The 15861-nt window shown below is 45.2% G+C and overlaps 1 protein-coding gene across 1 annotated transcript in view; it reads left to right on the top strand.

The window, feature by feature from the left end:
* The window catches only part of TRIO (trio Rho guanine nucleotide exchange factor), a 237022-nt gene that overhangs the window by 21374 nt on the left and 199787 nt on the right, over positions 1-15861 (top strand). Inside the window, 4 exon segments of the mRNA XM_024741724.1 lie at positions 2847-3039; positions 5309-5821; positions 7695-7817; positions 11995-12186. Of these exon segments, the coding sequence (XP_024597492.1) occupies positions 2847-3039; positions 5309-5821; positions 7695-7817; positions 11995-12186 (1021 nt within the window).

Below are 15861 nucleotides of genomic sequence, written 5' to 3'. Positions count from 1 at the left end.
CATAGGAACTTGGAGTGTCTGTTACTCTACTGGTATGAATCAAAAGATAAGGAAAAGAATGGCGTGTGAGGGAGTGGGGAGGGCATGGAGGCGGGGGACGGGAGAAGGTAGGGGAGTAAGCTCATGTGTGAGAGTGTGAAATTGGTTTTATTTCGACTTAAATTTAGGTGAGACTATGGATTTTCTTTTTCCTGTCTATAATGGTCTCACTTTATTTTTAGAATTTTTTTTTTTTTTTTTTTTTCAGTACGCGGGCCTCTCTCTGTTGTGGCCTCTCCCGTTGCGGAGCACAGGCTCCGGACGCGCAGGCTCAGCAGCCACGTCTCAGGGGCCCGGCCGCTCTGCGGGATGTGGGATCCTGCCGGACCGGGTCACGAACCTGTGTCCGCTGTATCGGCAGGCGGACTCTCAACCACTGCGCCACCAGGGAAGCCCTATTTTTAGAAATTTTTTATTAAAAAATTTTTGAAGTGTAGTCAGTCGCTTTACCATATTGTGTTAGTTTCAGGTGTATAGCAGAATTATTCAGTTGTGTGTATTTTTTTCAGATTACTTTCCGTTGTTGATTATTACAAGATACTGAATGTAGTTCCTTGTGCTAGTAAATCTTTGTTGCTGATCTGTTTTATGTATAGTAGTTTGTATCTGCTAATCCCAAACTCCTAATTTATCCCTCCCCCAACCCCCTTCCCTTTGGTAACCATAAATTTGTTTTCTGTGTTTGTGAGTCTGTTTCTGTTTGGTATATAGATTCTTTTGTATTATTTTTAGATTCCACATATAAGTGATATCATATAATGTTTGCCTTTATCTGACTTACTTAGTAGGATGATCTCTAGGTCCGTCATTGTTGCTGCAAATGGCAATATTCCTTCATTTTTATGGCTGAGTAATATTCCATTGTGTGTATGTACCACATCTTCTTAACCTAGTTTGTCTGTTGATGGTCACTCAGGTTGTTTCCGTGTCTTGGCTATTGTTAATCGTGCTGTTATGAACATTGGGGGAGATGTATATTTTTTAATTAAAGTTTTCATTTTTCACTGGATATATGCCCAGGAGTGGGATTGCTGGGTCGTATGGTAGTTCTACTTTTAGTTTTTAGAGGAACCTCCATACTGTTCTCCATAGAGGCTGCACCAGTTTACATTCACACCAACAGTGCAGGAGGGTTCCCTTTTCTCCACACCCTCTCAGGCATTTATTATTTGTAGACTTTTTGATGATGGCCATTCTGACCGGCGTGAGGTGATACCTCATTGCAGTTTTGATGTGCATTTCTCTAATGATTAGGGATGTTGAGCGTCTTTTCATCTGCCTGTTGCCAGCTGTATGTCTTCTTTGGAGAGATGTCTATTTAGGTCTTCTGTCCTTTTTTTTTTTGATTCAGTTGTTTGTTTTTTTGATACTGAGTGGTATGAGCTGTTTGTATATTTTGGATATTAACCCCTGTCAGTCACATCATTTGCAAATATTTTCTCTCATTCTGTAGGTTGTCTTTTCGGTTGCTTGATGGGTTTTTTTGCTGTGCAAAAGCTTTTAAGTTGGATTATGTCCCATTTGTTTAGGGTTTAAAAAAAATTTTTTTATTGGAGTATAGTTACTTTACAATGTTGTGTTAGTTTCTGCTGTACAGCAAAGTGAATCAGCCATATGTATAATATACATATATCTCCTCCGTCCCAGATTTCCTTCCCATTTAGGTCACCACAGAGCACTGAGTTCCCTGTGCTATACAGTAGATCCTCAGTAGTTATCTGTTTTATACATAGTAGTGTATATATGTCAATCCCAATCTCCCAGTTCATCCCACCACTGTTTTGTGCATCGGCAGGCGGACTCTCAACCACTGCGCCACCAGGGAAGCCCCGAGACTATGGATTTTTAACCCAAGTTTATGAACACTCTGACTTTTGTTTTTTTCTTTACTGCAGATGTGCTTTCTGTATATTTCCCGTGTACTCAGAGGTTGAGATTTAATAAAGTTAATAATTTTTATTTCTTCATCAAGGACATTCTTAAGAGAAACTGGCTCTTTTGTTTTAACAGCTAGAACGTGGAGAGGAAGAATACATGACTTCTAGCACTATCTGGACTTGTGCTGAGAGCCAGCGGTGTCCACCATGGCCTGTGTGCCATTGGCGCAACCAGCTGTAAAAGATAGACAAGTCTCAGTATTACTAGATTTTACCCCACAGACCCCGCCAGAAGGGTGCCAAGGATCCCAAGGGGCGGGTGGACCACACCTGAGAACTTCTGAGGTAGCTCAGGGGCCTGGGACAAGTTAAAGGGAATAAGCTGGGACATTCAAAAGCTCCTGCTATCACCAGCACGCCAGTGCAGGTGGTTTCAGCTCCTGTGACCCCGGAGTCCCGCGTGACTGCTGTTCACTGCTCTGCGTGTGCTGCTGGGGTTCTGTCCCTGCTGTTTAGTGGCCCTAACAGTTACTAGACAGCATGTGTGATCAGTTAACGCACAAAAGACCAGAGAGATGGGCAGGACGGTCATTGCTCTTCTCCTAAAGAGAAGGCAAGATGCAAAACCGTGGACACAAAAGAAAAAGTTTGAAGGTTTTTGAGGTTGAACCCTGTGCGTGAATAGTCAGTCTACTCTGTTAAGGTACCAGGAAGGGTGAGGACCACGGGTGAGACCTAAGCTCTTTCTGTAATGATCTCCCGTCTGCCAGCTCCCTGGGTACAAGTGCTGGCCAGCCAGGTGGTGGGTGGAGGGAGGTGCCCCACAGGCAGCAGGATGACGGAAGCAGAATCGGCCTTGCCCAGCAGGACTCTGACCAGAAAAAGTGGTGGGAATTGCGTGGTTTCAACCTGTCTTTTCTTTCTCTGTAGTGAAGAAGTCTGCAAGCGAGGATTCACGGTGATCGTGGACATGCGTGGGTCCAAGTGGGACTCCATCAAGCCTCTGCTCAAGATATTACAAGAGTCCTTCCCCTGCTGCATTCACGTTGCACTGATAATCAAGCCAGACAACTTTTGGCAGAAACAGAGGACTAATTTTGGCAGTTCTAAATTTGAATTTGAGGTAACTTCCCTGTGTAGCCAGACCAACTAAACCAGTAGGTGTGGTTTATTAAAAGCTTTTCCGTCATCATTTTAGGCTGGTTATAGATTTTTAAAAACCATGTATTCAACAAGAACTGCATATCTGACGTACATATGACATGCAAAATTAGTTATTGTGTAAAATAACACAATTAGGCTTCTTTCTCGCCTTATCCCAGTGGGTGTTTTGCCCATGGAGGGTTTAGGTTCCAGGCCTCTTGTTTCTGGGTAATGGGGCTACTGGGGTGTAAGGCGTGTGTCTTAGAAAGAGAAGCCTGTTTCCTTTTACTACACAGGATAAAATAGCTTTACTGTTCAGTGCAAGTGGCTTTAGGTGGCTTCAGAGTCATCATCGTTACCTCAGCCTTGGAAATAAGGGAATGTTAGGGAGAAATGCCCAACTTCACATTTCCTGAGGAAAATGTGTGGGAGAGACTGACTTTTCATCGTGTCCTGGAGAGGACGGTGTGCCGTGTATTTCACACGTCAGGTCTCTCGTTTATGAAAAGGGAGAGGTGCCTTGAAAACCTATGTGGGGCTCTGGATTCAGTTAGCACACAAGGTCGTTGTCTTTCAGATAGTGTGTAAAACAGACCTCAACCCGCTGGCTTACTCTCCTTTCCCCTGGAAACTGCTCTCCTTAAGCAAGCTACCAGGGTTCTGACAAGGCTTTGATGCAACTGGTTTCATCAGATGATTATGGGGGGAAAGTATTCTGGCCAGCTGGAAACTTGATTCATGCCATATTCTGTAATAAAATTTAAGTATTTTCTAACAATAAATTATAATAATTGTTAGTTGAATAGATCGCTTCCTCTAGCCACTTGGCCCAAACGTTAGGTTTCAGTGAATGTACTCACGTATTTCAAGGTTAACAGCAGTAATAGTATTAAACATACCACACAGTATTAATTCTTAAGCTTTATGTTACACGTTACACACGCTTTTCAATGTCTTTTCATGGGTACATTACTTGCATTTAAAAATTTCTCAGTCCATGGTATTGATTTTCAACCTGAAATCTGAATTTAGTTTTAATTTGAAACTGCACCCAAGAGGTTTAGATGAAAGGTGAAACCAGTAAGCCTTTATCTTCACACACAAGAAGAAGTGATTTTGGAGGACAGTTGGTTGGATATTATATTAGTTATTCTCTTGACGCAGAATGTAAAGTGTGTTGTATTTAATGATACACGTTTTAAGCAGAAATAACGATGTGGTGGTATAATGTATGCAGGTTTTTGCTTGTCTAATTGTGATCTTTCCCTCTGGGCCTTTAAAAGTTTCCTGCACTGGCTTTTCTATTGAACTTGTCTGTACACTATCACGAACTTCTGTCTGTGAAGTGATTGTCTCCACGGACATTATTAAAGTCTGGGCAGACGAGACAGGGATGAACCGACAGTCATGCTTCAGGGAAAAGTGCTGGCCGAGGAGCCGCCCCTCTTTCTCGCTCTGCTGCCTTTTGCCGTTCCTTATGTCAAACAGCACAGAGATACAGTTCTAGGTTTCTCTAAGGCTGGAGGTGACAGAGGTGGGGCTAAACGAGCCTTTCTCTGTTTTATCTTTTGGTTCTAGGCCACACATCTTTTCCCTCTCCCTTTGTCTTCATATTTACCCCACCTGACCCCCAGTTATGTCTTCCTTGAGGCATAATACTAATATTAAGTCTGCGTCATCTTCTGATAGGATGAGATGAAGATTTCTTGCTCAGGTTGTAATTGACTAAAACTTCGTTAGATTGGAATGTAGTCGGTGATGTATTGAATACAACACTTGCACAGCTCAGAATCGCTGCCGGTTATTGCAGTGAATGAAGCATTCCCTCTCTCTCCAACTTTGTGAGAAGAGCTTCTGCCAGCTTTCTTGCTAATAACCCTTGTGTATTTTCTACATTTTAAAAAAGCCATTCATATTCTAATGTGCCTAAGATAGTGGGTTAATTTCCGCATTCTTGGAAAGAAATCTAATATCTTTAGCTGTCCTGAAATTCATATGATTCTATAATTTGGGGTATTGCAACTAACATATATGTGTTGCTTTAATGGATTTGTCGTTCGCTGACTGTACTAATGCCTCTTTCATTTACATTTGTTTTTATGGGGCCAGAGCAAGGTATGTTACGTTTTCTATAAACGGATTGCTTGCTTTAAGTTTGAAAATCTGTGATTAAGCGTTGCAAACTGCATTATGATAAGACCGTATAAGATTGGTTCATCTTCTCATACATGATTTTTTTTCCCCTTAAGACAAATATGGTCTCTTTAGAAGGCCTTACCAAAGTAGTTGACCCTTCTCAGCTAACGCCCGAATTTGACGGCTGCCTGGAATACAACCATGAAGAATGGATTGAAATCCGAGTTGCTTTTGAAGACTACATTAGCAATGCCACCCACATGCTGTCTCGGCTGGAGGAGCTTCAGGACATCCTAGCTAAGAAGGAGTTGCCTCAGGATTTGGAGGGGGCTCGGAATATGATCGAGGAACATTCCCAGCTGAAGAAGAAGGTGATTAAGGCCCCCATAGAGGACTTGGATTTGGAGGGACAGAAGCTGCTGCAGAGGATTCAGAGCAGTGACAGCTTTCCCAAAAAGAACTCGGGGTCAGGCAACGCGGACCTGCAGAGCCTCTTACCCAAGGTGTCCGCCATGCTGGACAGGCTGCACTCCACGCGGCAGCACCTGCATCAGATGTGGCACGTGAGGAAGCTAAAGCTGGACCAGTGCTTTCAGCTGAGGCTGTTTGAACAGGATGCTGAGAAGGTAAAAGACGGGGGAGGGACGCTAAAATGCGCCACGGAGGGAGGCTTCCTGGATCCTTGGGTCTCGGCAGCCGAGGCTGGTTTGGTCAGGAGAAAGGGCAGAATGAAAGGGCTGGGGAAGGGTAAGCTACTCGCACGGCATCGGTGGGAGACCGGCAGTGTCGGTTCAGAGATCTCCCCTCAGTCTGCTTTCCACTGCTACTCCCTGTGCAACGCAGAGCTCTTCTAGAAACTTAGAGTTGCTAATTACTAATAGTTTGGTTTAGAATGCCTGTAAGATAGACGAGAATATTTTCAATTAAGAGTGAAAACTTTGTAGGATATATTATTGAAAGCAGTAGTTGTTCATGTGAGTATTTTTCTAATAACTGCTCTTCCACTCATAAAAGCCAGTGAGAAAACACCCTTCAGATCTACTGTTGAGTATGTTTTTACAATAAAAGGCGAGTAATGAATTAAAAATAATAGCTTCTGGGAAATAGAGGCGATAATTACTTACGGTTTCATGTTTCCTTATTGTGCTCGAGTCAGACCAACTGGCTAAAGTGAGCTCTTGTCTGTCTCAGCAACGTGAAAGCAGGACACTTATTTAGAGGAATACGTTGAGCCGTGAACGTGAGTGAATTGATCCCTCTTAATTTGAGCTCACTGAATTTTTTTTCACGGACAGGAAAATTTTTTGTAAAGTTAGAAAACATTAAAAATCTTTGCTATAAAAGGACCTTTTGAAAGGTGACAGTCCACCACTATTTTCCAGTAATATTATTTGGTAAGCTTTTAACCTCTCTTTATGGTTAAAGTACAGCTGACCCTTGAACAACACGGGGGTAGGGACGCTGACGCTTCCTGCAGTTGAAAATCCAGACTGCTCTCTCTGCCTCCAAGACAAAGGAATTGATAAATGACTCACCCGAGGACAGCAGGCTGAAACAGTGTGGATAGAATCAGGCCTCCAACTCTAGTTCTTTTGATTCCATATACTGTGATCTCTAGTTGAACACAGCTCTCCCCCACACTTAGTTAATTTAAAGATGTGTAAAATGAAAATATAGGTACTCATTTGCTGAAAAATATCTGCATGTGAGTAGACCTGTGCAGTTCAGGTTGTTGTTCAAGGTTCCACTGTAGTGCCTTGTCAAAGATGCTAGAAAATCTTCCTTTCAATTACTAGACAAACAGGTGACTGTTCCTGGAAGTCACATTCACATCACAGAAGCAGTGCTAATTGATAATCATTTCTTTTTCCTTAAATGTTTTCCTGGGAACAGTGAAATTAACATCCTTTTCCAGGTAGCATCTGTATAGAATCTTGAGAGACGTCATTGTTAAAGTTTTCCCCCATTTCTTTTTATTTTTACGGTAAATTTTATTGTTTGCATTTGCACAGGGATTTTTAAAAATTTTTTTATCCTTGCACTGAAGAGCATAACCTTTTAGTCATTGGAATTGCTGTCAGTAATCTGTGGTCAAAGCAAAGCCCATCCAGAAACCTGTAAGCTTGTAACTTCACCTAACGGGTCTTTTTTTTGCAGAGCGGTGTGCCTCATTATGTAGTTCAGTATAGAAGAGAGACTGGGGTTGAGAGGCAGCAGATGAGAGTTTTAACTAGCCTGGGGGATTTGAATACCGCTCTTTACTTATCTGCTCCTTAGTCCCTCATCTGTCAAAGGAACACACTAGATAAGATTTTCTTGTAGCTCCTGCAAGTTCAGAGCTGCTGACTGGTTAGAAGTCGAGAATCTTCTGGGCCCTGGCGCCTGAGAGGTTGTCAGAGGAAAGACGCCACTCTTTCTTGGTTCGGTCCCGTGCTGGGAGCCGCGTCAGTCATTTCTTTTTCTGGAGTGATTCCAGGTTGTCTTTCTTCATTCCGGTAGATGTTTGACTGGATCACGCACAACAAGGGCCTGTTTCTGAACAGCTACACTGAGATTGGGACCAGCCATCCTCATGCAATGGAGCTTCAGACACAGCACAACCACTTTGCCATGAACTGCATGGTAAGATCCTGTGGGAACAGAGGTATCCTGCCTGTGAAAGTATAAAACGGGAGGTTATTTACACAGATCATTCCCAACACACTGCGGGGAGCCCATGCAGGGGCTTTTGACAGCTCAGCGGCAGCAGCTGACCTCCAGGGGCGGGAAGTTCTCTGTGGGAGCAGTGTTTACGTAGCTCGTTTTAAGTTTTAAGCAAACAGAAGGGAAAACAAGCAAACAGACAAACCAGTGAAACTCGAACCAATTACTTGGCCAGTGCCACGTGCACGGTTTTGAGTCTGGCTCCTGCACTGTACGTCCTGGGAGCCCGCGGGGACCCAGAAGAGCTTTTCAGAGGCCGAGTGAGCCTCCGAGACCAGCCCAGTGTCAGTTTGCTGGCCGCCTGCCCTGCACACTGAAGGAATAAGCCAGCCTGCTGCTCACCTGGAGGGCATCCTTCAGCTCTCCTCAAATGTGAGCGCTCCTCCCAAGGTGAACGCAGGGAGTCGGGTCTGGACGCCAGCCGTGCCTGGAATCCTCTGGCTCCCTTTGACGCCCTGGGCCTCTTGTGATTGGACAGCTGCGAGACTACAGTGCAAACAAACACCCCAAAAGAAACCCAACAGTGAATTTTAAATAACGGTCTTATTACATTTTTGGAGTTAATATAACTGCAGTAGAGCTGTATGTTGTTCTGTAGGGTATATGGTTACTTCCCTAGAGAGATATTCTAGAAATTTTCACCTTAGAGACAGAGTTTTGGTGTGGACTTTGAGCCAGAATTATGAGAATTCACCCTCTTAGCCTTGTAACGTGCGTTAAAGAGCATTGAAACGACATGCAGACGGGGTCTTCGTTTAAATTAGTTCAGTAAGACGCCATTTAATTAACGTTCAGTCCACAAAGTGCTCCACTTTAGGTAGTTTCAAAGATAAGATTCAGCGATAAAATGTTTGTAATAGACACTGTCCCAGAAGTTTGATACTGTTCTTGAGTTTGAGGTAAGAGAATTTTGGGGTTAAGTGATTCAGCCTGGGGAGAGGTGAAGAGAACGCAAATGTGGGCCTTTGGGGGAAGCGTCTTAGAAGAATTTGTTCCTAAAAAAATTCCTATCAATTTTTCAGAATATTCCGAAACTTCTAGTAATGGTGAAAGGCACATTCAGCTGACCATATCACATACTTTAAAAACTAGAAATGTTAAAATATATTTTGTAAAAACTAGAAGTGACCAGAGAGGGTCCTCTGCCTTCCCCAGCATTACTGTGACACATTTAGGAATCAGCAGAAGAGGAAGCATGTGTGGAAGACAGGTGCAGTGTGTTATGAATGTAGAGGTTTTAAATTCTGACTCTTGTTTACCGCATGACCTTGGGCAGTCTGTTTAATCTCTTTGAGCCTCGGTTTCCTAATCTCTAAAGTGGGGATAATCTCTGCCTAACACGGTATTACATTATTTTACTTACTCTGTATGTGTAGGACACTAAGCAGAGTGCTGAACACAAAGCAAGTACTTGATAAATGGTAGTTATTATCAGTGACGTTATCATCTAATTAAAAATACTGTCAGTATTTTTAGTATAGTAAGTAAGAAACTCTTAAAAGTATGGGTGACTTTTTTAGGTTTAAGTATATTTTCTGTTTTTCTATGATACATTTTTATCACTTCTCTAAGTAAAAATTTTAATTGAAAAAGGATGTTGTAACCCTGTGCATTGCGTGGTGACAGCTCCTGGGAGCGCTTTCCAAAAGCCTACCAGCCCCTGGTTCCGGACACCTCCCTGACTCCTCAGTATCTGTCTAGGACATTTATTTATGCAGAACCGGGGCCTGTTAACCTTCAGCCCTTTCTTGTGCTATCTACAGTGTTTTCAACATTTTTTGACAAAGAAAATGAAAGTGCTAGATATCAGTAAGCAAAGTTGATAATCTTTTAAGAAAGCATTTTAGGGACAGCGACAGTCGTGCTCATCCTCCTGTCACAGGTTTTTTTTTTTGTTTTGTTTTTTTTTTTTGCCTCTTACTGCTGTGGCCTCTCCCGTTGCGGAGCATAGGCTCCAGACGCACAGGCCCAGCGCCCATGGCTCACGGGCCCAGCCGCTCCGCGGCACGTGGGATCTTCCTGGACCGGGGCACGAACCCGCGTCCCCTGCATCGGCAGGTGGACTCTCAACCACTGTGCCACCAGGGAAGCCCCACAGGTATTTTTAAAGTCTATGATGGTGAGAGTCTAGGTGGAGGTACTTCTAACGTAGGGAGTTGTACGTTTGTACATTGCCGTGCTTGTGTACACACTCATTTGGGCTTTGTGCCACGTGGTTCCTTCCTCCTGCAGTAAGTGACAGAGGTATGGACGAGGCATAAAGCATAGAGCAGTACTCTATGTGCGGAGCACAGTCTGTTTGAGGGGATGAAAGTAATCCAGGGCCCTGAAACAGCGTCAAGGGGGACCCACAAGGAAGCCATCCAAATGGACAGCTCTTCTCTGGATGCTGACAGAGGGCATCTGCCGATGCTCTTCCCGACAGACCTTTTGGGTAGATTTTCCTCTTTGAGCATACAGAGAAAGCAAAACTTAGTGAATGTGGCCACCTGTCACCAGAGAGGGAGAATGCCTATGAGAAGGGCAGACACTGCTCTTGACCTAGAGGATGCTAGTTAGAGCGTTAATGCCACATGAGGCAGTGAGGCCAGTTCCCCATGGATTGTGGCCTTGACTGGATGTCACAGCCTCACAAAGTACCCCCTCCCTGCCGCTGCAGACACCCGGATGTGTGGTAGCTGATTTGAGCCTGCAGCCCGGAGAAGTACCTCCGAGACTGGTGTCTGGCTTTCTAAACCCAGATAAAGGCGACTCCACCTAGTTTAGGTTTAGGTCAGAAGTGGAGGAAAGGAATGAGTAAATGAAGGTACAGAGACAGAACGACAAGTGCATTCTCTAGGACGCTTACTTGGGTGGGCTGGAGACTAGGTGACAGTGACAAGGCTCATGTAGGGGTCCAGGTGCGAGCCAGTGGGAGATTGGCCTGGAGGACCATGGCAGGAAGGAGGAAGACTGTAGAGGAGTTTGGGTAGGTTGGATAATTAGGTTTGTTTTAGGGGCAAGAATCGGAGGAGCCAGAGGTGAGTCTACGGTTTGGGGAGACCCATTGCAAGGTGTAGTGTTGTGATGTGCCATGAAAAATAATGAGTAATACATACATGGAGAGCAGCAGCCTGGGATTTGTTGAAGGTGTGCATCCCGCACTCTGCCTTTGCTGCAGTGTGACGCTTAAAGAAGATTGAAGGTGGGAGGGGAAATACCATAGTGAGAACTCCTTTTGCAAGAAAAATGCTTTTTTGTTTTTTAAAAACCTTGCACCCTTATTTTGCGGCAAGCTAGTGGACTTGAAGACAGAGATTGCAACACAGTAGAAAAGTGTGATTTAAAGTTTGAACACAGCACTGTTCTGTTCGCACCCCAGTTCATATTCCTTGGTGAATGTGAATCCATTTACAGATTTTCTGTTGGCACCAGAAAGATGACTTGGGCTTATGTAGAAAGGAGAGCTTGTTTTCACACAAAATAGCCTCTGGTTGCTAAGTACATAGTTTGTCGTTTCTGGCTTCTAGTTACAAACTGCAGCGGTGGGTTCCTGCAGTTCTGGGTAACTGCTTGCCACCTGGACCCTTTTCGGGATTTGAGGCCAAGAAGCGAGTCATAGTGCGTTTGTGTGCACCCACTTGTGTGTGTGACTGCTTTGTGCCTAACAGTATCCCTCCCAGCTAGTTGATCTGTAATTTTGCAGTTTCTTTTTTTTTTTTTTTGGTACGCGGGCCTCTCACTGCCGTGGCCTCTCCCGCTGCAGAGCACAGGCTCCGGACGCGCAGGCTCAGCGGCCATGGCTCACTGGCCCAGCCACTCCACGACACGTGGGATCTTCCCGGACCAGGGCACGAACCCGTATCCCCTGCATCGGCAGGCGGACTCTCAACCACTGCGCCACCAGGGAAGCCCTGTAATTTTGCAGTTTTAAAAACAGAAACTGAAACCAGTACCTATGGTTTATGGAAATCCAAATAGCAAAACACATGTCCTATTACCCCCCAGCTGAGTCTGCTGTTAAAATGTAACTTTTCAGCGAGCGCTCTCCGCATTTCTTGGAAAGACAGCCCGTGCGCCTTCCCCTGACCAGCCCCGCTTTCTGCCCCCTTCGCAGAACGTATACGTGAACATAAACCGCATCATGTCGGTGGCCAGCCGCCTGGTGGAGTCGGGCCACTACGCCTCCCAGCAGATCAAGCAGATTGCCAGCCAGCTGGAGCAGGAGTGGAAGGCGTTCGCGGCCGCCCTGGACGAGCGCAGCACTCTGCTGGACATGTCGTCCGTCTTCCACCAGAAGGCAGAGAAGGTCAGTGCCTGGTACCACCGCCCCCCGCCAGCCCGGAGCCCTGTGTTCACACGGCAGAGCCCAGGAGGACGCTGGGGCCCTGAAGTCCACGGCTGCGCCCAGCCCGCTGTGCAACCTCAGGCACGCTGTTCCACCTCCTTGTCCCTTACTTTCCTCATTTGTAAAGTGGAGAGAAAAGTACGGACTTGAGCGGCCGTTGCATGGTGTAACGCGGTCACTCATATTAGCTGCTGCACAGGGCCTGATACGCTGTAGGGACTCGCAAGTGGCAACTGCTGTCCTTTATCCCCTCCTGTCCCTCCTCATCATCACTTGAGGGTTCCACTTAGGGTGCTTTGGCAGCAAGTAACAGAAAGCCTGACTCTCAGGTTTAGACATCAGGGGTTGTTGAGTTCTTATCTCACAACACAGGGAATTGCAAAGTATAGGGAGTTCCAGCCGCACAGTGGTATCAGGGCTGGGTGGGCTCCTGGCTGTGCCTGGCCATCCCCTTGGGGTGCCGGCTGTGTGCCGCAGCTCCCAGCGCCGGCCCCTCTACTGTGGTGTCCCACGCGTGCAGGATAGCGGTGTCGTGTCCTCTCACTTTCTCCGGGCGACAGTGTTTTCAGAAGGTCCCTCCAGCCCAGCCCACTTCCTTACAGTCCCCTTGGCCAGGAGAGGGGTGCCTGCCCACACCCTGGCTTCAGGGGGGCGGGGAAGGGCAGTTCTGGGTTCTCAGCCTCCCTGGCAGGGCCAAGGCTCTGCCAGCCAGGGCTGCGGTGGGAAAGTGGCTTTGGGATATGGTTTCCAGTGTCCCTCACAGTTACTAAGTCATTTGTGTGGATTCGGCTTCACATCAGCTTCATCTGCTGATGTGCTGGTCACAGTACCTTATTTCAGAGGTAACATGTGATGTGTGCCCTGAACACTCCCCACATGCCCACAAACAGGCGAACCTGCTTCAGTGAACACGCCTAGAAAACAGCAAAAGGAAAGTGAATTGCTGTGCTGGAAGCCTGGGTGGCGAAACACCTTTTCAAGACATAGAGGAAGAAAGCTCAGGAACTTCAGGCCGCGAGGAAGACACAAGTGGTTGCCTCAATGGAAACTACTAGAGCTTCCTCAGGGATAGTTATGGGAGGGAACCTGCATTCATAGGGATCTGCACTGACGCTTCTAAGAAGGAAATAGTATCCCTTTAATCTAGAAACAGTCTCTGTTGAGGAGGGAAGGCAACAGGGAAGGTAGAGGCCCCACCTTGCCCGGCATCTTGGCAAGGCAGCTGGAATGTTGCTCCAGGTGCTAATTATGAGTGATCTCAACTCTAGAAACCTTTAAAGTGTGAAGCAATTGAGGAAACAGAGTGGGATAGAAAGGGGAAAAAATCTTAAGAGTCTCGTGTGAAAGCTGTGAGTAGGGACTTTGGTCAGGTTTTTCTGCTAACTGTATGCATTTCGGTAGTTTGACGATGAAGGAGAAACAAAGCCCCCCACCCAGAAGCAGTTTGAATTAAAGTATCGGGAGCCCCGTTCAGCCTAAAGCAGCGCTGCCTACACTTCTCTGTGGCCACCTCTGGTCCCTGTCATTGTCAAGGTCGTGGTGTGTTGTGCATTGGCCATTATCGTGGGTGGGAGAAGAGCTTTGTGGCCCCCGCTCGTGTGCCATCTGGAATGGTAACATATAGTGTGGGCTGCAGCCACCCCCTGGGCCTGGAGGTGTGTGAGTTGCTTGTGGGCCCCTAGAAAGGTCCTTTAAGATGATGTGAATAAAGTTGAACAAGGACAGGCTGCTTGGGGGAATAATGGATAGTCTGAAGCATAATAACACATAGGGAAAATCTCTCTAACCATGGCAGCTTTCAGAATTGCAAATAAACCCAGAAGATTAATTGCTGCTGTGACCTACCTGAAAAGAATGTAGAAATGTGGGTGCCATGGGGTGTTTTCCCACCAGTGTTTTATTATAAAAATTTTTAGACATGCAGCGAAGTTGAAAGAGCCTGAGGTGTTTTTATTTGGATAAAATAATGGCTGTCATTTATGGATTTGAAGGAAATGCAACTAGATGAACACACCCTGGAACAGAATTTCGTGGGGTCCTGCGTGAGCTCTAACAGTGCTCGCAGTCCCTGCGTGTCGGTGGCCAGAGAAGATGCCAAACATGACCACTGACGTGCAGATGCGCCGAAGAAGATCACACCTCCGAAGTAGTTTTCCTCTTCCCAGGAGAGGGATCTCCGAATAGGTTAACTTCGTTCCCTCTTTTTAAATGTTCCGTCTTCTAGTTATGCTTCAGCTGTTCTCATAAGCTCGGTAGGGAAAGGACCAGAACCTGGACATCATAAATAAGGTTTCCATCACAGCCACCCCTTTGACCCTCATCCAGTTCTCATTAAGAATTTAAATGTGATTAGGGTGACAGAGGGCTCAACTCTGTGACCCTGTGGTTAATGGTGTCACTGAAGGAAGCAGCCTTCCCGGAAGGATGACAGCTCGGCTTTGGAGGGGTGTGTGCTGCGCGCCCAGCCTGCTCCTCTGTCTCTGTGGGTGTTCTTCTGTTGGTGTTCATTTGTGGGTTCTCTAATCCATTTTGAGTTTATTTTTGTGTATGGTGTTAGGGAGTGTTCTAATTTTATTCTTTTACATGTAGCTGTCCAGTTTTCCCAGCACCACTTATTGAAGAGACTGTCTTTTTCTCCATTGTATATCTTTGCCTCCTTTGTCATAGATTAGTTGACCATAGGTGAGTGGGTCTATCTCTGGGCTTTCTATCTTGTTCCATCGATCTGTGTTTCTGTGTTTGTGCCAGTACCGTATTGTCTTGATTACTCTACCTTTGTAGTACGGTCTGAACTCAGGGAGTCTGATTCCTCCAGCTCTGTTTTGTTTCACTCAAGACTGCTTTGGCTATGCTGGGTCTTTTTTGTCTCCATACAAATTATAAGATTTTTTGTTCTAGTTCTATAAAAAATACCGTTGATAATTTGATAGGGATTGCATTGAATCTGTAGATTGCTTTGGGTACTATAGTCATTTTCACAATATTGATTCTTCCAGTCCAAGAACATGGTATATCTCTCCATCTGTTGGTATCATCTTTAATTTCCTTCATCAGTGTCTTACAGTTTTCTGCACACAGGTCTTTTGTCTCCCTAGGTAGGTTTATTCCTAGGTATTTTATTCTTTTTGTTGCAATGGCAAATGGGAGTGTCCTTAATTTCTCTTTCAGATTTTTCATCATTACTGTATAGGCATGCAAGAGATTTCTATCCATTAATTTTGTATCCTGCAACTTTACCAAATTCATTGATTAGCTCTAGTAGTTTTCTGGTAGCATCTTTAGGATTCTCTATGTATAGTGTCATGTCATCTGCAAACAGTGACAGTTTTACTTCTTCTTTTCCAATTTGGATTCCTTTTATTTCTTCTTCTTCTCTGATTGCCGTAGCTAGGACTTCCAAAACTATGTTGAATAATAGTGGCGAGAGTGGACATCCTTGTCTTGTTCCTGATCTTAGAGGAAATGCTTTCAGTTTTTCTCCATTGAGAATGATGTTTGCTGTGGGTTTGTCATATATAGCCTTTATTATGTTGAGGTAGGTTCCCTCTGTGCCCACTTTCTGGAGAGTTTTTATCCTAAATGGATGTTGAATTTTGTCAAAAGCTTTTTCTGCATCTATTGAGATGATCATATGGT

Source organism: Neophocaena asiaeorientalis, unplaced genomic scaffold, assembly GCF_003031525.2.
Source record: "Neophocaena asiaeorientalis asiaeorientalis breed wild unplaced genomic scaffold, Neophocaena_asiaeorientalis_V1.1 scaffold10, whole genome shotgun sequence".
Lineage (NCBI taxonomy): Eukaryota > Metazoa > Chordata > Mammalia > Artiodactyla > Phocoenidae > Neophocaena > Neophocaena asiaeorientalis.
This window is presented reverse-complemented; position numbering and strand designations above follow the sequence as displayed.